The sequence below is a fragment of the Paramormyrops kingsleyae genome, chromosome 4 (assembly GCF_048594095.1).
Source record: "Paramormyrops kingsleyae isolate MSU_618 chromosome 4, PKINGS_0.4, whole genome shotgun sequence".
NCBI classification, from domain to species: domain Eukaryota; kingdom Metazoa; phylum Chordata; class Actinopteri; order Osteoglossiformes; family Mormyridae; genus Paramormyrops; species Paramormyrops kingsleyae.
Window position 1 is genome coordinate 39653901 of NC_132800.1, and position 20612 is coordinate 39674512.

The window sequence follows — 20612 nt, forward strand, 5'->3', positions numbered from 1 at the left end:
TATAAAACTGATAAGGGGAGCGTGGCCAATGGTAAGAGAGAGTATTTGTGTGCGTATGTGCACACAAATACTCTCTCTAGATGAAAGAAGATTTAATAGTAATATTTTGATATTTCTTAATAAAGAACTAAACATTTAATGGGGTGTCCTAATTTTTCACATGACTGTATGTTAGAGGAGATGACTCATAATCAGCTGATGAAACCTTTGCATGTGTCCCTAAACTTTATATTTAAAGTAATCTTATATTGTACCTTCTTTCCCTTCACCACTCTCTGCCGTGACTTTCTGTTCTCCCTCTGTCTCCCCCTTGATTTTCAGTCATGTATTCTTACATTTTTTTGGTTATAGTATATATGATAAAAAATACCTAGTGTCAGTACTGATTGGTTTAACAAGGTTAATGAGGAGTTAACAGCAGTAAATAGGATTGACCATCTCTGCTGGGTAGTAGATGACTGTGCTTTCCCACCTCTGTAGCCTTGTTACTGCTAGCCCAGCGATTCTGTGGCAGCTGGCCTTGACTTTTGGTTTGTGCTACTTTCCATTTGCCCAGGCACAAGGGTAATGTTAGTGCCAGTACTCCTCATGTTGATGGAGACAAGGGACAGTAGAAGAGAGGCTGATGTCCTTGGCCTAAATCATATCTCTGGGTGCTATCATTTTGTACACCTTGCAGCATCCTTTGGAAATTTCACTTTAATTTTTGACATTTTAAAATTGTTCTCATTTACATTGATGTTTATTTTGCCCAGATGAAGTGTAACATAGATGTCATTTGGCAGTCTAATTAGACTGAAACCATCGATTCAATTTTGTTACAAGCGTCGTGAATGAGGCTATTAAGGAAGATCCCCTTATAATGTGAATTCGTTGATATTTTTTTTAGGAATATTGCCATGGCAACCATGCACTACTGAGCCACCATAAACAGTGGTTTTTCATCCAACCTACACCTGTATGGGTCCGAACGTGGAGACCGGCGGGGCTGAACGGCTCCCCTTATTAATGGGCTCCGGTGATGGAGGTGCTCCACGCTGCAGCGCTGTACCCTCATTGTTATTCTACGGACGTAGGTTGCTCACAGCTCAGCAGTCCCACGACATCTCCTCCAGACCTCCCAGCGCATCCTTCAGCTTCGGCGCTTCAGTTTATATCTGACAGGCGCCTCTGTGGGGGGAGCGAAGGTCCTTCTGCGAATCGCAGCAGCGGGTCGCTGTCTGGTCCGAGCTCACAGGACGTTGTGGGACCGATAGGGCGGCGTGTGCTTCGGGGTAGCTGAGATCGCAGACTCCGCTAAATCAAGGTCCACTGGATGGTAAGTCCGCTCCGCTCCTTCTGATCTTACAGAGCAATCCCTTCTGGTGCTGCTTAAGATTTAACATCACTGATATTACTGATACGATACACAGCCTGCGCTGATCTCCCCTGGAGCCAGTGCGTACAAATCAGATGTTTTTTGCCCAAATCAGGAACAGAAAATATCCGGAATTATTCGTTTGTTTTGTCGCTATTGTAGTTATTTTTCGGAAAATTTTGTGGGTATGGCATTACAGTCAACAGCGTGCTATACTGACATCAGAGAAACGTAGCTTTTGCTCCGGTGTGTGTTGATCGTGCAAACGGAAGTATCTTACTGGGTTAATTCATCAGCTCGATCGAGCCCCTTCAACCTAGGGAAATTACCACTGTCATTTTATTGTTTCGGTGTGGTAATGATACTCAGCTCGCTTACACACATTTTCTTTAATGGTTAATTAACATTGCGTACATCTGCAAACTTTTAAACACAAACTTGAGGTATTCTTTGAAAACCTGAGTTCATTCGTCTTCACACGACCGCTTTTTCCATGAGTACTAGTCCATTGGAATGCGTGTGTATTTTTTTTAATTTTTTGCATATCCTATCTTTTTCGCATTTTTAAACACGTATACACACATAAAGCTGGGCATAGATTTGGGGGTCAGAGCACAGGGTCAGCCATCCATCCAGCACCTCTGGAGCATTTTTTTTTTGGGGGGGGGGTTTGAGGTCCTTGCCTAAAGGGGCAGTACAGATGTGACTACTGTGCTGAGCACGGGATTCAAACCAGTGACACTCTAATCACAGGCACACCGACTTAACTGCCAAGCCACACACTTACACAGGACTTACCTTACTAGCATTTTAATAATAAACACAGTGGACAGGTTGCAGATAGATGCGGTCAAATGTTACTGAGTAGCTTAAGGTGAATAGTGACTTTGATGTACTGGGGAGTCCTTTTTAAAACATGCCAGAAAGCCTCAGGTGAGTAAATTGTGTGTTTACATGTACTGCAGCTGCATTGTTTTAGTATGTAAAACGTTATAATGACAGACTGAAGCATAGCCTGCTTAAGCAGAACACAAAGGATTCAGTGTAGCTGGAGTCAAACTTCTTTACTGAACAGAACACCCTTCACATTTCTGCTCACTTGTTGGGCTCAGCTGAACTCTGTAAACTTCTGGATCGAGAGTTGCCATGCTATTCAGTTTACAGTACTTTTGGGTCTCAAATTTGACTTCCTGTTTGCTAGAAAATATTTTTTCTCTAATATTTTCTATAAATGCTGGTTATAAAATAAGCACATTCCTTATCCGCTTGTATGGCTCCTTTCTAAGTACCATAGAGTCCTTCTAGAGCCCAACAACATTTGGATCAGACAAATCGTTCACTATAAATTGTCTTTGTTTTTCTGGGTTGCCCCAAACCAGGGCCCCCAGTTTTGCCACTCTTAGCGATCTTCCGGGACGGATTAGCAGGTGGGGGTGGGCTGACACTGCTGGCACTGATGATCTGGTCAGCGGAGCATCCAGGGCCAGTGAAGCATGAGGGAGGTATTTATAGAGGAATTCCACACATTCCAGAGCCACACAGCTGAGGTGCTTCACGGCACGTTGGGCCCCAGGCTGTGGAAAAGGCACCCTGTAGAGCGACTGGACTAGCATTTCGTTTGACTTTTGCTGCAATGCAATGACTGATTCCAGCACAAAGGGACCCGGGGTGCTTTCTCCTGTTTTGTGAGGTCTTTGTTCTGTCTGCTGATTAATCCAGAGTCCATGCAATTAATGTGCTCTCTGCATCTTAAGAAGACATCAGTAAGGTGACCTTACTCCATTTTAATTTTCTTTTTAGGGATTCTCAGTGTGGGATCATATGTATGTGAATGTATTCATCATGAATGTTGAATTAATACGCCAGCAGCACAGCAGTGACAGAACTAGACCCGCAACATAAGGCTGTTGGCTCGCTGCCCTAGAGGGTGCTGCTGTTGTACTACCAAGTGAGGTGGTAGATTACACATCTCAGCTGCCTAGCTATTGCTAAAAAGCCGTTTCATATTATTTTCTACTCTCTACTGGTGTGCTTATTAGGACTGGGCAATTAATCAGATTTTAATTCCAATCATGATTTTGGCTTCCTGCAATTATCAAAACAAAACAATCGAGATTTCATTGCACAATGATGCTCCCTATTTGTCTCACCTTATAAATCCAGTGCACCCCTTTCCAGCCCCCTTTTTATGTGTTTCTTGGTTGAATTATTAAAGGAAATCCACTGTTGAAAAAACAAGATTTTAAAAAATAGTTGAATTAGCACATGATAATAATAATAGTGCATTTTATTTGTTTGCGCCTTTCTAAAACCCAAGGTCACCTTACATAGTCCATAAAGGACGAACAATAAATACAAATAATTAAAAAGAGTTATTTACATAATCAGACAACAATAGGTCTAAAGCGAGTAAGCCCACTTAAACAGATTGGTTAGGGTTAATTAGTAAATAATCGTTATCTGATTATTGACCAAAAATAATCGTGATTATTATTTTGCCACAATCGAGCGGCCCTAGTGTTCATGTTAATCAGTACTGCAGGCTTAGACAAGGGCCTCTTGTTGCTCAGATATTTATATAATAATAATAATAATAATAATAATCCAACCATCTATCTGCCCTGAGCAGCTTTGGCACACAGCCCCCCCCAGCAAACCCCTCCTTCCCGTGCTTAGCCAGGCACTGCCACCATTTTTTAGCCTTGTGCTATTAATAGTGCCAGCAAGGCCAGGAGAAAGAGACTACCTCAACGTCTCCGCTAAGCATGAATGCATGAAAGGCTTGGCATGTACTGTATGTGCTTGATGTGCCCAGCCTTCATTTTATTAGCCAGAAAGTTTTTTATTTAAAAAGTCAAAATCAGCCACAGAGCTCCGTATCCTCTGATGGTAAACCTGAAGAAAAAAAGAAAACATTTTACTAACCCTGCCCTAATCCCATATCATGGCAACAAAGGGGACACTGTTAAACTGATTGTTTGTGTTCCTGAGCTGTCTATGATATTATCTTATGGTCACCACTAACTGTGAATTTTTATGTTTCCTAAAATATCATAAAGGATTACAAAATAATCAAATGTGATTGAAACGGATCACACGGGAGTAAAGTGCAATTCATGGCTGTATGATCAAGCAGATCTGTGAAGTAGTGCTGAATTCTGTAGGGTGATGCTTTCTTACGAATTTCTCTGACCCTCTATATGGGCATCATGCTTGGCAATCAGATTGTATGGGGATGGTTTATCTATGAATTTATTGATGGTGGCACAGTGTTACCATTTACCGCCCATGTAGGGCATTCGAATTCCCATTCTGCTCTGTGTGGGTCGAGTTTTCATTTCTCCCCGAGTTGCACCAATTTCTTCTGGGTACTCTGCTTTCCATCTGCAGTCCAGTTAGGCTAATGCATGTCTCTAAGTTTTCCATAGAGTATGGTTGCGTGCATTTGCCCTGTGATGGCCTGGACCAAGACTGATTGATAGTGGCGCAGTGAGATGCCCTGCTGTCTAAGACCTGCGGGGTTGGGGGATTCAATCCTGTTTCTGTATGCGAAGAGCTCCCACAAACTCAATGTCAGGAGATTCTCATAGTAGCCACCCAAAGATGGACAGGGTGAGACTTTTGAGTTAAAAAGTTTGGATTCTGCTCAGGATCACACTGGCAACCTGAAAACTAAAGTGTCATCTGAAATGAGATCTGATGTTTTTCAACCTTACTGTAGAGACAATGAAAAGCTATCCATCCAGCTCTACAGCTATGTGTGCACCACGAGCACACAGGAAGGTCTGCCTACCCTGCACACAGCTGTAACTCACCAGAGCCGTTCAGGAAATTCTTCACAAAACCCCGTAAAACATCCTTCCTCCCCGTAATACAATCCTGCTATTGTCATGGTGACGCCAGAGACGTCAGCAAGTAAATTTAGCAATATAGGTCTTGGTCCTGTTTTTTCCCCCCCTACACATGGTCGAGGTGCGGGATGGTCTCATTAGAGAGGGAAAAGAGGTGAGTGGACTGTGATTTACTAAAACCATGGATGTCATCAAGAAGGAAAACCCTGTCTCACATCCTTGATAGCACAGAATTTGTGTGTTTGAATGTTCTGTTTCAGTTTAGGGCGGCTATCCTGCCACGGACAGAACGGCGTACAGGAAATTTCAGGAAAAAAACATCTAAAGAGAAAGGCTGGAAAAACAGCAGCATACTTCCTCTCACTACTTTGGCTTCCTGAAGCCTCAGTCACTCTTTGGCTCACTCTTTGTCATAGAGTAGCTATTTGAAAAACATCACATTGTGAGGGAGAATTGGGCAACATTCATATAAACACAATAGCCTGTAGCCTATCATGAAAAGTGCAGGGTCACAGTTAGCCTGTTGTATATATTGAGAAGCACAGGGTCACAGTTAGCCTGTAAAATATACCGAGAAGCACAGGGTCACAGTTAGCCTTTCCTGAGAAGTACAGGGTAGTAGTTAGCCTGTAGCCGATCCCAGGAAGTACAGGGTCATATTTAGGCTGTAGATTATCCTGGGAAGCACAGGGACATAGTTAACCTGTAGCCTTTCCTGAGAAGCACAGGGTCATAGTCGCCTGCAATCTATCACAAGAAGTACAGGTTCATATTTAGGCTGTAGCCTATCCTGGGAAGCACAGGGTACAAGCCATGGAAACAAGCAACTAAATTACTGAAAGGATGGAAGAATGGTTTGATTATTGCCTTAAACAGTAAGCAAAGGCGGAGCTTAAGCCAGCTACACAAACATCAAACACATAGACCTCATTAATTTCACTGTGGTGCCTTGAACCTACCCCAATTATCTAGGTATTTCATTGGATTTAGGATATAATTAGGAAGGGGGTTGTTTCCATGTGCCATGGTCATAAGTGAAGGGAGTCCTACCTTTGGAATCATTAATATGATGCAGGATATTGGATTATGTTAATTAAGTTAACTGGAGGACGGACCGAAGTAACCCCTGAAGAGATCTTCCTCACACATTTATTACATTTATCTGGTTGCTAAATTGGGAGTAGTCTGTGTGTGTGTGTGTGTGTGTTTGTATTCTGTTTATATTACATTGTGGAGACCAAATGTTTCCCACAATGTAATAAAAACCTGTTATTTTGACATTGTGGGGACCGTTTTTCAGGCCCCCAGAAATATCTGTGACTGCAATAAAAAAACTAAGAATGCCAGAAGTCTTGTATTTTGTTTGGTTACTTATGGTTATGGTTAGGGCCGGTTAGGGGTTAAGGTCATCAGGTTGGGATTTTTCCATAGAAATGAATGGAGAGTCCCCACAAAGATATAATTACAAACTGGGCATTCTGCCCAGCCTGTACCCATGCCTAATTGCCTGTGCCGCCTGGGATGGGTTCCAGGCCCCCGTGACCCTGACTAAGCAGTTGGAAGCTGGATTGATTGTTGAATGGACCCTTATTTCTATTTTAGCTGCTAGGTCAGGACTTATTTTTTTCATCACTTGGTAGATATTGGTGTTTTTTTGGAGCAGCGGCTGGGGAGCAGCAGCTTTGCAGGCGGTGTGCTGTTCCTTTTGGTTTGGGTGATGCGCCCCTGGATTTCTATGTGTGAACATGAGAATGAATGGGCACCTATATCTGTCTGAAATGCTTTGGCCAATCGGGGCAGAGTCCCAGTGTAATACTGGTTAAAGAGGGCTTGGTTCCCATGGTCAGGGTTGGTGGGTGTGCCTGGAACAATCCAGATTATTCCATTACGCTGCTCAGTAGAGTTTGGGTCTGAGAATGATTAGTCTGCAAAAAGTCCAAACACCAATAATATGTCATGGCATGATGTGTATGATGTAGAATTAGTTTCCAAAGAATATATAGATATACATATACATATACATATACATATACATATATATGGGCTAAGGATGGTCATATAGCTGCTATCTGTCCTTGTCCCACAGAGAACCATGAGCAAAGTGGGGGAAGAGTTGGACCACATGATACCATGAAGAGAAGACTGCAGGTGCTGCTCTGCCAGCTGCTGAGTGAGTCCCCACACTGTCCGGCACAGTGCTTCCCCACCAGGATACAGATGACGCCATGAACATGCCCCCTCGTCTCACCCAGGCTCAACACTCTGCAGGGATTTATAGTTCAGTGTGACTCACTGATAATGATTCCATGCTATCTGCCGTTATGACTCAGCGCATTTTCCTGCCTGTTGTGCACTTGCAAAATGAATGGGATTAACTTAATTAGTTCATTAGCATTGCACTGTCAGCTTAATGAGCAGCATGGATTTAGGGCAACTGCAGATCATATTTGGCATAAATGAGTGTGGCTTCTGTTAAAGACGCAGGGACAGCAGGTATTGCATAGAAAACAGGTGAGTTTGTATGCGTTGTCTGCATCTGCTGTTTCTAACAGAAAGGGTGCCAGTGATTGTCAGCATTCGGATAAAAATCACACTATAAATGCTCATTTACTTTGGTCATTATGGTCAGTAGTTTTGCCAGTGGGGTGCTCTCTCTCGCTGATGCATGTGGCAGGCAGGATTTCCAAAGTCTGGTTGCAGTAGGTCTATATCCAGAGAGCATAAACACAAGAGGCTCCGGATGCCGATACGGAGAAGGTGGCATTAATTGCATTTTGGACTCACCTGGGGATTGAACCCATTCTGGTCCTCCAGGCCTTCAGCCAAACCCTGGCAGGGCCTACTCTACTCTGTCAGCCAGTTACACTGCAATTTATTGATATTAGTCATCATGACAACAGTGCGATTTAATGGTATCAGTCATCATGACATCAGTGCAATTTATTGGTATCAGTCATCATGACATCAGTGCAATTTATTGATACTTATACCTGTCGCACGTCACTTTCTCTAATGTGAATTACTGGTACCTAGACACACCATTTTCTCCAGTGTGCCATACCAGTGCTTGCACTACACCCCCATGTATACATATGCGTACATTCCGTTATTTATGACTTCTTAATTTCTAATTTTATTTCTTTTTGTTATCTTCTCCAATGCTGAGGGACTTGTTTTCTTGTTTCTTCTCTCATCCAACACGTTTCATTGTAATGTTTACCCTGTGTTAACATACATATGACAGATAAACTAAAATAAACACTCAGTGAATAGGTAGTATCAGGCCATCAAAACATTATTAATGACATCATAGTGCAGCAAGCTGCCTACTTACTGTCTGTGCTTTGGGGGGGGGGGGCAGACTGTGCTGTGCCTCATCGAATTGGCCTGTTCACAGCTGCCATCAAGCAAGCAAATATGCTGGGCTTTTTCTGGTTATAGGTGTCTGGCCTTAGCCATTATGCCACCTTCTGGCCAAATGCTGAAGCGACACAATGATATTCCAGCTGGTGCTTGTCTTGGCATGCGCATCCATGCTGATTCCTCTGATGGCTGCTCAGTAGGCATTGGGAAAAAAACACAGAGGAAGACCTTTGCAGTGCGATACTACATCTGCGCATGTTCAGAGGCGTGGTCCCCAGCACGCCCCGCTGCCAGAATTAGGGGGGCAGACATCTCATATTATTTGGGTCATTTCTCCCACAGCTGCGTCCAGCTCGCTTCTGGGTCACACGAGAATGTAGGTGCGGCTACTAAATGCATTTTAACCTTAAAACTGGTTTGTGGTGTGAAAAGATATTATGGAATTATGGAACATACCATTTAAATGGAGAGCTGAATTCAGACACAGAGAAAAAATATTGGTATAGATATTGGCTATTGGTATACTGTACCTTGGGTAGGATAGATTGAAGGCTTGAATTTGTCATTGCTGACTTGAAGCAGGTAAGTGTGATGGATTATCTGTAGCCTGCAGTGCATGCTGGGAAAACGTTTGTCTGTGTCAGACCTATAGATCATATTAACAGCATGTAATATGTCATGCTGAAAATATTCTTTTAAAATTCAGAGAAACCCTTTGGTATTACAGGATATCACATCATTGTAACAGTGAGGCCTTACCATCTTCATTTCAGTCTGATATATTATTATATAGAACAGTGTCCACTTGCTTTAGTTCTGTTAACAAAACTTGAAGATCATTCAATGATTGTGTCAATGAGAATGTGCAAATAAAAGACTAAATATCTAGCACATCACACCTCAATCTCATATGGAATGATGTAATCCATTGTTTCCTAATCTGGTCCTTGGGGAATCCCAGACAGACCACATTTTTCCTCCCTCCCAGTAGAAGAGCAAAAACTTAGACTGCCTGGGGGTCCCTGAGGAGCGAGTTGGGAAACCCTGTTGTAAGGTATTAACATAATGGCTAATTCCTGTCAGAGGAACTGCAATGCTTTGTAGTTTTTAAGAACTGTGGTTTAACAGTCAGAGATGGTAGGCCATAATGTGGCAACAAAGCTCCAGGTTAATTCTTTTGATTGGCCTAAATCCCTTCAGGTTAGTAATAGCATATGGGCAGTGATGGCTTAATGGTTAGGGAAGCGTACTTATAATTGAAAGATTGCAGGTTTGAATCCCCGACCAGAAAGACACCACTGAGGTACTTTGAGCAAGGCACTGCTCCCTGGGTGCTCAATTAGCTGTCCCTTGCTATGTCACATTGTCACATATGGGTTAAATGCAGAGAACACATTTTGTTGTTGTGTAGTGTGTCAACAACGACGTCTAATCACTAAATTCTATGGGAGTCACTGAACACTCACACAGTTTGTTACTTTAGCAGAATGGTTTTGAGGCTCAGTCTTTCATCTTTCTCTGATACCTTGTGGGTGAGCTTTCATAAGAACCAGGCAGTATAGTGACAGAGATACTCTTCCAATAACCAAGCAGTTTAGTGACGGGGGTACTCTCACAATAACCAGGCAGTATAGTGACAGGGCTACTCTCACAATAACCAGGCAGTATAGTGACAGGGCTACTCTCACAATAACCAGGCAGTATAGTGACAGGGCTACTCTCACAATAACCAGGCAGTATAGTGACAGGGCTACTCTCACAATAACCAGGCAGTATAGTGACAGGGCTACTCTCACAATAACCAGGCAGTATAGTGACAGGGCTACTCTTACAATAACCAGGCAGTATAGTGACAGGGCTACTCTCACAATAACCAGGCAGTATAGTGACAGGGCTACTCTCACAATAACCAGGCAGTATAGTGACAGGGCTACTCTCACAATAACCAGGCAGTATAGTGACAGGGCTACTCTCACAATAACCAGGCAGTATAGTGACAGGGCTACTCTCACAATAACCAGGCAGTATAGTGACAGGGCTACTCTCACAATAACCAGGCAGTATAGTGACAGGGCTACTCTCACAATAACCAGGCAGTATAGTGACAGGGCTACTCTCACAATAACCAGGCAGTATAGTGACAGGGCTACTCTCACAATAACCAGGCAGTATAGTGACAGGGCTACTCTCACAATAACCAGGCAGTATAGTGACAGGGCTACTCTCACAATAACCAGGCAGTATAGTGACAGGGCTACTCTCACAATAACCAGGCAGTATAGTGACAGGGCTACTCTCACAATAACCAGGCAGTATAGTGACAGGGCTACTCTCACAATAACCAGGCAGTATAGTGACAGGGCTACTCTCACAATAACCAGGCAGTATAGTGACAGGGCTACTCTTACAATAACCAGATAGTATAGCGACAGGGCTACTCTCACAATAACCAGGCAGTATAGTGTCAGAGATACTCTCACAATAATCAGACAGTATAGTGACATGGCTGTGTTGATCGAATGCGCAGTCCCTCGAGCAGCTGTGATTTCTCTGTTCGGTCCACTTTATCCGTAGGTGTTCTCGTGATCCTGCCCAAACCGGAGGCCTCAGAACAGGAGCCCTTGCATGAATCCACAGCTGTGACCTCCACGCAGCATCCTGTCCTCCCTGTGGGCCTGCAGAGTGTTCCCAAATCCACCCCCGTGGACCCACCTGCGAGCCGGAGCAGTGTACGGCCTACAGTGGCCCTCAGCTCCCCTGCCGCTAAGCCGCCAACGCTCGCTTCTCAGTCCGCTCACAGCACACTGCCGTACGTCGTCACCTCGCAGAAGGTGGCCGTTACCCCTCGTTTGGAAAGGAACAAGGGAGCAGCATTCTCTCCACCCTCCCTAAGCCTCCAGGACGCTCCCCTGTCAGCTCCCCCCACCACATCCATTGTGAACAGCAATCCCAGCCACACTGCGACAGGAAATGACATCACGACACACGGCGCTGCAGATGCGTCTCCCAGTCTCGGCGAGGCGCCCCGTTCCATGCATCACCCAGACAAAGGCAGTGCGAATGTAGCCTCACCCTGGAGGCACTCCCCCACCACTGTGGCCCCCTATGTTGCCACCAGTTTCCTCAACAGACTGGTTCCAGTCCCTGAATCTGGACCTACTGGCCCGGGTTATGACCCGCCGCACTCACGGGGCACGCTCTGCCTGAGCAAGGCCGACATAGCATGGCTGGTGCTGGTCATCACCGTGCCAGCTTCCTCCTGCTGTGAGTACTGCGGCCATGGGGGGGGGCCGAGGGTCCATGCCATGTTCAGTAAACGTTTACTTCCTTGAATTGTAATGCTGAATGCCATACTGCCCAAATAACAATGACTATTACAAAGGTCAATTGTACCAGCTCACTCACTAAAAATAAGGCTTACGCCAGCTAACCTCTATGGTCAGCTGCACATGCTTTGCTCTCCCCTTCCAGCCATAAACATAAGCCCTGCCGCCCCCACCCCCCATCCCTGTCCATAGCCGTGCTCCTGACCATCCTCTGCATGAGGAGGAAGAAGCGGACGTCCAGTCAGGAGAACAACCTGAGCTACTGGAACGATGCCATCACCATGGACTACTTCAACCGACATGCAGTGGAGCTGCCGCGTGAGGTGCAGCCCCTGGAGACGGTGCAGGTAATGCGATCAGACCCTGGAGGACAGGAGACCCTTTTCTGAGCAGGCTGATAAGATCACTATTCTGAAACGATGGCTCTGGACACAAAGAAGCCAGGGGTGCATTCAGCAGTGTCTGAAGAGTCTGTTCTGGGTGTGTCGCCACACAAGCTGCACATGGTATAGTTTAGGGCTCATTTTTAATTGTATCGACTATTTCCTTTTTCAGAAAGATAATTTGAATGAATCCAGTCCATTCTAGTTGCAGGTGTTCCGGTCTCTCATACTTCCTGCTGCTTTCCCAGCATTTTTTTGATAATTCCATCAACAGGCTTTAAGCTGTGTGAAAAATTCTGGGTGCCTTTTGATAAATGATACGCTTATTTAGCAGGAATAGTTTTAGGGAGGCAGTGGCCACTAGGTTGCGTCTCCATCTGCTGGCAAGAAGGTGGTACTGCAAATATGACCCTGATACCTGCTGGTTTGTTACATCGTGTGCTTCCTACAATAAAAACACAAATCCTCGTCTGTTCTCCGCAAGTATGGGGCACAAGGCAAAGGAACACCCTGTACAGGATGATGGTATACTGTTCTTTTAATAATTTGGAAAAACCATGATAAATGATACAATAATAATTGTAGTAGTGGAAATAATAATAATAATAATAATAAGAAGATTAAATTTATTATTTTTCTTCTTATCATTCTCATTATTATTATTATTATTATTATTATTATTTTTATTTTTATTTTATTGTGACAGGTAGGAACAAATGTGGATGGTAGTTGCCCCGGGGGGGAGTAGCTTTGTAACGAAAAGGCAGCAGCCGCATATTGTTAGACAGGTTCTCTGAAAAGAAAAAGTTGATTCATTAAAGAAGGTGTGTGGTGAGCCACTCAGACCGAGCTACCCGAGTCCCAGCAATATTCTTTAAGTAAAAAGGGGTATAATACAGTCGCCTTAACCTCAGGCGCTACACTATATTTATTATTATTATTGATGATGATGATGATGATTCAGATGTTCTTGATGATTCAGATCTGGTTTCCTGTTCATAGCTTTGCTCATGCTGTGTTTCATGAGGTAAAAGACACCCAGGCAGCAAGGTCGTTCCTCCCAGGTCTTGTCATTGAACACAGCCTGCCTTGTGTTCCAGGAGCAGGGAGCTGGTGCGCCCCCCAGTGGACACATTGACAACGGCATGGTGCTGGTCAACCCATTCTGCCAGGAGACTCTGTTCATCAACCAGAACACAGCAACATCGTGAGACCGAACAAGATAGAAAAAGCCGCCGTTTTTCCAAAGGTTTTCAAAATACTGGCATATGTGATAACCTGTAATAAACGTCTGTTATATGTACAAACCTGCACACATATTGTGAAAAAGGAGGATGAGTCTATAAGGGTGCCCTGTGTATGTTTCTGACGTGCTTTTTCTATGACAGCTTAATTGTAAAATACATTTATATGTCTTTTTTAGAAGTATCCTTTCTTTGTTTTGTTATAAGGTGAAGCTTAAATGTGTAACATATATGCTGTAGAGGGATAATAAGATTATAATTATATGACTATACAATTCTGTAACCCAAGATAAAATAAGCCTGATAACTTGAAATCCATTAGAAGACTGGGGATGCTGAGGTGGCCTCCAGCCGCAGAGGAAGAACAGCTTCTCAGTGCTAGCGTTAGCTGTGTTCTGTAGAAACGAAAGCGCCGGGTGAATTTTGACTTCTGAGGCCAGTGCGACGCCCTTTGGGAAGGCTCCTTGGAAGACATGTTGCTACAGGAATATGTAGAGCGTAGCTTTCATAAATGGCACCAGTCAGATGCACATCAGAGGGCAGAACCCTTAACGTCTTAACGTCTTTAGCATACTTCTATATGTACATGTGCTCCTATGTCTTTTGTCTCATCCTTATCCTGTGTGTGTGTGTGTGTGTGTGTGTGTGTGTGTGTGTGTGTGTGTGTTTAGTATGGTGCATGTGATGATGCAGGTTTCTTCTGGAGTAGGGTTTTTTTCTACAGGGAGGACGGAAAGTGACCTATGGCTCTGATTTGGATTGGACAACCCTGACCCTGTTCTGTCCTGCAAGACACTGAGACCAAAAAGAGCAAATGATGCTTATTATTGCACTGCACTGTTTCTGAAAGCGAGGTTAACACTGACTCACAAAGAGGCAGTCAGCCAATAAGAGCACTGGATGCCTCAGATGGGCCTCACAAAGAGGCAATTAGCCAATGAGAGCACTGGATGCCTCACATGGGCCTCACAAAGAGGCAGTCAGCCAGTAAGAGAACTGGATGCCTAACAAAGAAGCAATCAGCCAATAAGAGCAGTGGATGCCTCACGTGGGCGCACACCGCCATTTTTGATTGGCCTGTGGTTTCTTGGTTTCTGATTGGTAATACATACCAGTTAATGGAGGACAGGTATATATACTGAGGCTCACTGTGTTGTGTGCAGTCAGGAAAAAACAAGGAATAACAGACAATTACTCCATTAATTTTATTTACACCTTCTTTTCTTTTAACATGTTTTATTTTTCATAGGATTTCTCACTTATCCATCATGTAATAAAAGTGGTTTTAGGTTTCAGACACTGATAGAATAGAAAGAAGGCAGATTTTTAAAATTCTAATTATTATTTTTATATAACAAACTGAATAAATGTTGGATGTTAACCTTATATCTATCTGCCTTTTTCTTTTGTAGTGTACACACTGTGGTTTTTCACGGTCAAACAATAAACGACATAAGATTGTCAGGTGTGTTGCTGTTCATTTGTAACTGAAGCTGTGTGTGTGTTAACACCATTGTATGTATTTATTAGCAAGTTCTCGTTTTGGCGCTTGTGGTTTTAAACAGGAACAATCTTTGTTCTAAAAAAGTGCATCTCAACAAAAAACAGCAGTGTAGCTTTGAGATTCAAAGCAAAAGCTTTCAGATTCATCCGCATTTTAGTCATAGTGATGAGTCATTCAAACACCATAGGATAGTTCCAGCAGTTTGGGTAGCTCAGGTTATTTGCTTAGTAAATATTTTTGTCTGAAAGGGAGTGGATTCTTTTCACTGAAGCAGTTTGTGTCACGTGAAGCTGAATGTTTCTGCTTTTAACCCATTCTGCTTCCTGGGCAGAGTACAGGACCACACTCAGTCTGCATTTCCAATTAGACATCTCTCCATTTGCATGGGATACTCACTCAAATACTCCCGCACAATGAGGAGTCATATTTGATAAGAAATTCAATGTTATCATTGCTTCTCTTCATCTAGGGAATAATGCACTTTGGAATAGGCTAAGCTGTCTCTCAGCAGGTTATTTCATTCTTGTGTTCACACCATAATATCTGATTTGCAATCCTTAGACTTCGGGAGTCTCTGTTGCTGTAGATTTTTATTAGATCTGGTGGTTAAGCCATTTGTACAAGTATGGGTGAAGATACATAGGATTCCTTCAAGTATTGCATGTTCGTTTTTAGGGGACACATTAACAATCAAGAGCGAAGCTTGGGATCAGAACACATGATCACTAGCAACCTGCAACAGTGATACTTTTTCTCTGCCGGCCAGGGGATTTGAACCAGCAACCTTCCGGATGCAGATGGGCAGCCCACCCAACAGCACATTAAAGTGGACATCTTCTGGACACAGGAAAAGATTCCTAAACAAATTCCTGTCCCCTGAAGCTTAATTAAGTACCTATTTGTATATAATTTGAAGTGAGCCCCCTGTTGATGCGATTATTTCAACGTGATGCCCACGATTTGACTGCCGACGGATCGACGTGATGCCCACGGAGCTGAACGATGCCCATGGGGTTTAGTGTAGCCCATGTGCTTGTTGCCTGATAATGACCTGCTTGCGTTTTCCGCGCAGGCATTGTGGAAGGCAGACCTGGTCGAAGCCCCATTCCTTCATCCGCAGAGCACATGCACCCTCCCCATTCTCATGCTGGCACACTTTCCACAAACACTCTTTGTTCAGAGCTGCTGAGTGAGTCCAAAGCCTGTAATGGATGGTCATTTCCTGATCAGAAAACAGTGCTGATACAGCTGGAAACCTGCCCCCTTCTCCCAACAGCTGTCTCACACCTAACAAAATGCCAGCGGTCCCTATGGTTCAGGGACAATCATAGTGGTAAAGTACAATCGCATGGGACAAAGGGCCCACTTTCCAGAAGGCTGGTCCAGAATAAAGTGGCCGGTCATGAGTGTTAACAGCGTACGCTGCAGCGAATTTTCGTTTTACAGGGTGGTTTGGGAGGCTTCATTAATATTCATGAGAGAAGCGCTACCTGATTGGCCAGTGAATAGACAGAGTTCATCAGCCAATCAGGTAGCTTATCTCATGAATGTTAATGTGTTTCCCCAAACTACCCTGTGAAATGACAGTTTGCTACGCTGCAGCACAGGAAGGGATGCTGTGCTTATCAGAACAGTGAAACACATTCAGCCCTGTTCCACACGTTGATGCCAGAATGCCTCTGCCGAGACGACGGTCTTCTTACCTGGGCCAGCCACCCCAAGCTGAGCGGACGAGCAGCCTAGCCAGCACCTCTGTGCCTCGGGGTGTCTATGTGGGCATGGCACCTGCCGCAGGAGCAAGTAGCGGTCTAGGTACCCGGGTCTCACGGCGGGCAATGTACATCAGTAGTGTCTCCCTACAGGGTCTGCGTAGCTCCACCATCCCCGTGCTACATCCAGCCGGAGGGGCAACTCGACAGCCGCCCTTTGAGAGCCTCAACAGCTGCCTGCTGAAGTACCGGGACAAGGTGAGGGCCCTGGAGCAGCTCAACCGACAGCTGGAAGAGCAGATCCGACACTGCCTGGACCGAAAGGTGTCCAGCCTCGGCAGCTGGGATTCACTGCGGAGTGAGTGGGAGGACATTTACGGACAGGTGAGCATCCCAACAGCAGGAAAGATCTGTGTTTGTGATGAGTTTCATCTAGAGCACGGGTCTCCAACTCCGACTTTCTATTCTACCTCGCTTCTGATGAGCCACTCATGCGAAACTGTAAGAGCACAAGAATAGCTTAAGAGATCAGGTTACTTTTATGGTTGTGTTACAAGGCAGAATAATCCATGGATGTTCTAGGTGACCGAGGCCATTCTCGACAATGCGCGGCTCATGCTGGAAACGGAGAACAAGCAGGCCAGTGCTGAAGACTTCAAGGACAGGTGGGCTTACCCCCAAGGTCCCTCCTATATGGAATGTTTCTGCCCTTCTCTCAGTCTCAAAAAATGAACAAAAGACAAGAGCAATGACATAACTGAAGAAGCTCTTTCTTCTCCATAGATATGATCGTGAGCAGCCCTTCCGCAAGGCGATGGAGGAGGAGATTAGCTCTTTGTACAAAGTGATTGATGATGCCAACCTGGCCAAGATGGACCTGGAAGCTCAGACTGAGAGCATGAAAGAGGAACTGAGCAACCTGGCCAGGAACCATGAAGAGGTGAACGGTTGTTTTTTTTGCAATTCACCTTATGACCTCTTATCATTTACTCTTCTACACTTATGTGGACCTCCGTCATCAGAAACAATCCACAAAATGGAAAGAAAATAATGTGTAATAGTGTTTCTGTTATATGTTTCTGCAGGATGTGAAAGTGTTGTACAAGCAGCTCATGGGCAGTGAAGTGGATGAGCCAGAGGAACCCATCAAAACGTCTCTGGATGAGATCTTAGGAGACATCCGTTCCCATTGGGAGAAGGCCATTGAGAAGAACCGGGCTGAGACTGACACCTACCTGCAAGACAAAGTACACAGAGCCCAGATGATAAGTGACAGTGATAATAGCTATCATAGGCTCACTGTAGTATGTATGTAGTAACCAGGCTGGTCAGTACCAGCTCATTATCTGAATTTTCTCCACCTCAAGAAGTTCTTCTTAATTTAAAAACCAACCGTTTATGTGTAAAATATCAGAGAACCTTCATGTGACTAGTCATGTTTTATGTCATTGGTTGTTTAATGTCAGATGACCCATTTGTTACTAGAGAGACCTTTAGCTGTATGTCAACACATCCCTACTGCTACTCTCTCCTGTCACGTCCGTCTCTTTGGTGCCAACAGCAGGCTGAGAAGCTCAGCTGCCAATTGAGCCAAGAGGAGGAGCAGCTAGAGAGCCTGAAGTCTGAGTGCAACAATGCCAGCTGCAAGATGCAGAGCCTGCAAGCTCAAACAGAGTCACTGAGGGCACTGGTAACCATTGCATGCACCTCATTCAGGAACAACAATATTGATCCAGTCCTATCCACGTTTTCCTACTAGGGCGCTACGAACTCTAATGCGCCCCCTGCATCTATATCTTATATCTACATCCACACAACGCTTCCTGCTTAAGTAACAGTCTTCAGTCCGTTTATGCACTTTTCCCACAGAAGCGAGGCCTGGAGAATTCCTTGAGTGATGCCAAGCTTTGGCATGGCATTGAGCTGCAGAACCTCAGGTCAGTGATCAGCAAGCTGGAAGCAGAGCTGGCTGATGTCCACCATGACATCGAGCAGCAGAGACGCGACTACGAGACATTGCAGAGCAACAAAATGCGACTGGAATTAGAAATGGGGACTTACCACGGTATCCTGGATGGGGAAGAGTGCCGCTACCATCCCAAAATGTAAGGAATGAGCTGCTGTGGCTGAGGAGGTTCCCTGGATGATTGCATAAGTCTGTCTGTCAGAATGAATCCTGGAATGTGTTGTGCTGTATCAGCAAAAAGGGATTTCAGGTGATATTTAATCGAAGGGACAAAACTTGTTGTAGCGTAATTTCTTTTTAACTAAAGATTTTATACACTATATAGTAAAGCTGAAACAGCATATAATCCCATTTATAAAGAACATTGTAGTCTTGACTGGGAACCATCCTATCTTATAGACAAACACATATATAACTAATGATCAGCTGCCATTTTGCTCAAATATATGATGAATAATCAGGAGTCTATGAAGGCCCAATGAACGCTTTGCTTTGTCCTCAGGCTTTCTGGTGCCTCAGAAGACTCTGAAATGCAGGAAGCCTCCACTCCAGCCCCAGAGCCTCAGATTCTTCTGCAGGCTGCAGGTAAACATTACCCAAATATGGCCTATATAGACTTTTGGCTAGTCTCAGTCAGTATGTGAAAAATAAATAATCCCAAGAGCAACTGCAACTATATATATAGGATGCCAGACTTTCTTAGTATATTGACCAAGACACAAAAGTCTGAAATAATATGTCATGAATGTGAAATATGTTGCAGAAATAAGTGAGTCATTATACAGAATATGGAGACCGTATTTTTCAGGGGCTTCTGATGCTGCCAGCCATTCACAGGAGGAGAGCTGATGGGTGGGATGAAGTGACACTGTGCTTCACATCGAGCTGAGAATGACCTGCTTATCACACACATGCAATAACCCTAAGCCCTAACGCCTAAACTCTAAGCCTAATTCCTATGCCCTAATGCCTAAGCTCTAAGCCCTATGCCCTGTGCCACTCAAAAGCCAGCTGTTGCTCTCCTCTAGTGTTTTTATTGGAGTTACTTAATTTCCTTGCAGTTTAATAAAACACTGCCCTTTCTCAGACTGTTGTTTACTTGACATGAAATTCATGCTCGTTTGTCCATCCATCCATTTTCTGAAACCACTTAATCCCAACTGGGGTCGTGGGGGGACTGGAGCCTATCCCAGGAACAATGCGTGTAGGCGGGAACCAACCCTGGGCAGTTGCCAACACACCACAGGGCCAATTTAGACTCACCAATCCTGCATGCTTTTGGACCGTGGGAGGAAACTGGAGCCCCCAGTGAAAACGGGGAGAGCATTTAAACTCCACACAGAAACAACCCGGGACCAAAGCCAGGACCTACTTGCTGTGAGACAGCTGTGCTAACCACGGCACCACCACACCACCCTGCTTGTTTGTCATACTAGCCAAATACATAATACTGAATTTTGAACAAAAGTCATCAGTCATCAGACTGAATTTATATAGCGGAAATATTTTAATTCATTTTCAAACTCATTTGGTATGGATGCCAAACATATGTCAGTCTCTGATCAACAATTAAGGCCTCTAATACTGTAAGAAACACAATATAAAACTTCCCATTTGCTATTTGTCTATAACTTTAGTGACAAATGAGACATTTTGAAACCTCAGGGATAGACATCCTTCATAATAAAGTGACACGACTAAAGAAGCTTGGGCAGTTAAACATTGTAATGGGCTACGGACAAGGCAAGGAGCTGTGATTGAGATATATGACACACTACAGATTAGTTTTTCAGATTAGTCAGCAGACACAACACAAATTAAAAATATATACGAATAAGACATTAATTCAAATGGAATAGAGATATAGCTTAAATTGATTTCCATTCAACTGCAGGAGGAAAATAAAACG

General features: G+C 44.1%; 2 protein-coding genes across 3 annotated transcripts; both read left to right on the top strand.

Moving 5' to 3' along the window:
* The first annotated feature begins 101 nt into the window (after positions 1 to 101).
* On the top strand, positions 102 to 14985 carry LOC111834084 (uncharacterized). Of its 2 annotated transcripts, XM_023793003.2 has the most exons (6): positions 2107 to 2290; positions 7295 to 7378; positions 11146 to 11835; positions 12090 to 12244; positions 13381 to 13529; positions 14196 to 14985. In XM_023793003.2, exons 1-5 carry the CDS (start codon positions 2248 to 2250, stop codon positions 13489 to 13491), a joined length of 1083 nt encoding a protein of 360 aa, XP_023648771.1. In that variant the 5' UTR covers positions 2107 to 2247; the 3' UTR covers positions 13492 to 13529; positions 14196 to 14985. The 2 variants fall into 2 exon arrangements, with proteins under 2 accessions (XP_023648773.1, XP_023648771.1); XM_023793005.2 differs by lacking the exon at positions 2107 to 2290 and adding an exon at positions 102 to 1318 and having other exon boundaries at positions 13381 to 14985.
* A 1716-nt stretch (positions 14986 to 16701) lies between these two features.
* On the top strand, positions 16702 to 19716 carry bfsp2 (beaded filament structural protein 2, phakinin). Its single transcript, XM_023793002.2, has 8 exons — positions 16702 to 17121; positions 17320 to 17402; positions 17521 to 17677; positions 17823 to 17984; positions 18299 to 18427; positions 18607 to 18842; positions 19206 to 19288; positions 19512 to 19716. Exons 1-8 carry the CDS (start codon positions 16702 to 16704, stop codon positions 19550 to 19552), a joined length of 1311 nt encoding a protein of 436 aa, XP_023648770.1. The 3' UTR covers positions 19553 to 19716.
* Positions 19717 to 20612: the final 896 nt, after the last annotated feature.

Coding starts and splice junctions, on each gene's coding strand:
- LOC111834084 (XM_023793003.2), top strand. CDS start 2,248: ATGTACTGGGGAGTCCTTTTTAAAACATGCCAGAAAGCCTCAG. Junction 2,291..7,294: donor AACATGCCAGAAAGCCTCAG/GTGAGTAAATTG, acceptor CTTGTCCCACAG/AGAACCATGAGCAAAGTGGG. Junction 7,379..11,145: donor GCTGCTCTGCCAGCTGCTGA/GTGAGTCCCCAC, acceptor CTTTATCCGTAG/GTGTTCTCGTGATCCTGCCC.
- bfsp2 (XM_023793002.2), top strand. CDS start 16,702: ATGCCTCTGCCGAGACGACGGTCTTCTTACCTGGGCCAGCCACCCCAA. Junction 17,985..18,298: donor ACACCTACCTGCAAGACAAA/GTACACAGAGCC, acceptor TGGTGCCAACAG/CAGGCTGAGAAGCTCAGCTG. Junction 18,428..18,606: donor CAGAGTCACTGAGGGCACTG/GTAACCATTGCA, acceptor CTTTTCCCACAG/AAGCGAGGCCTGGAGAATTC.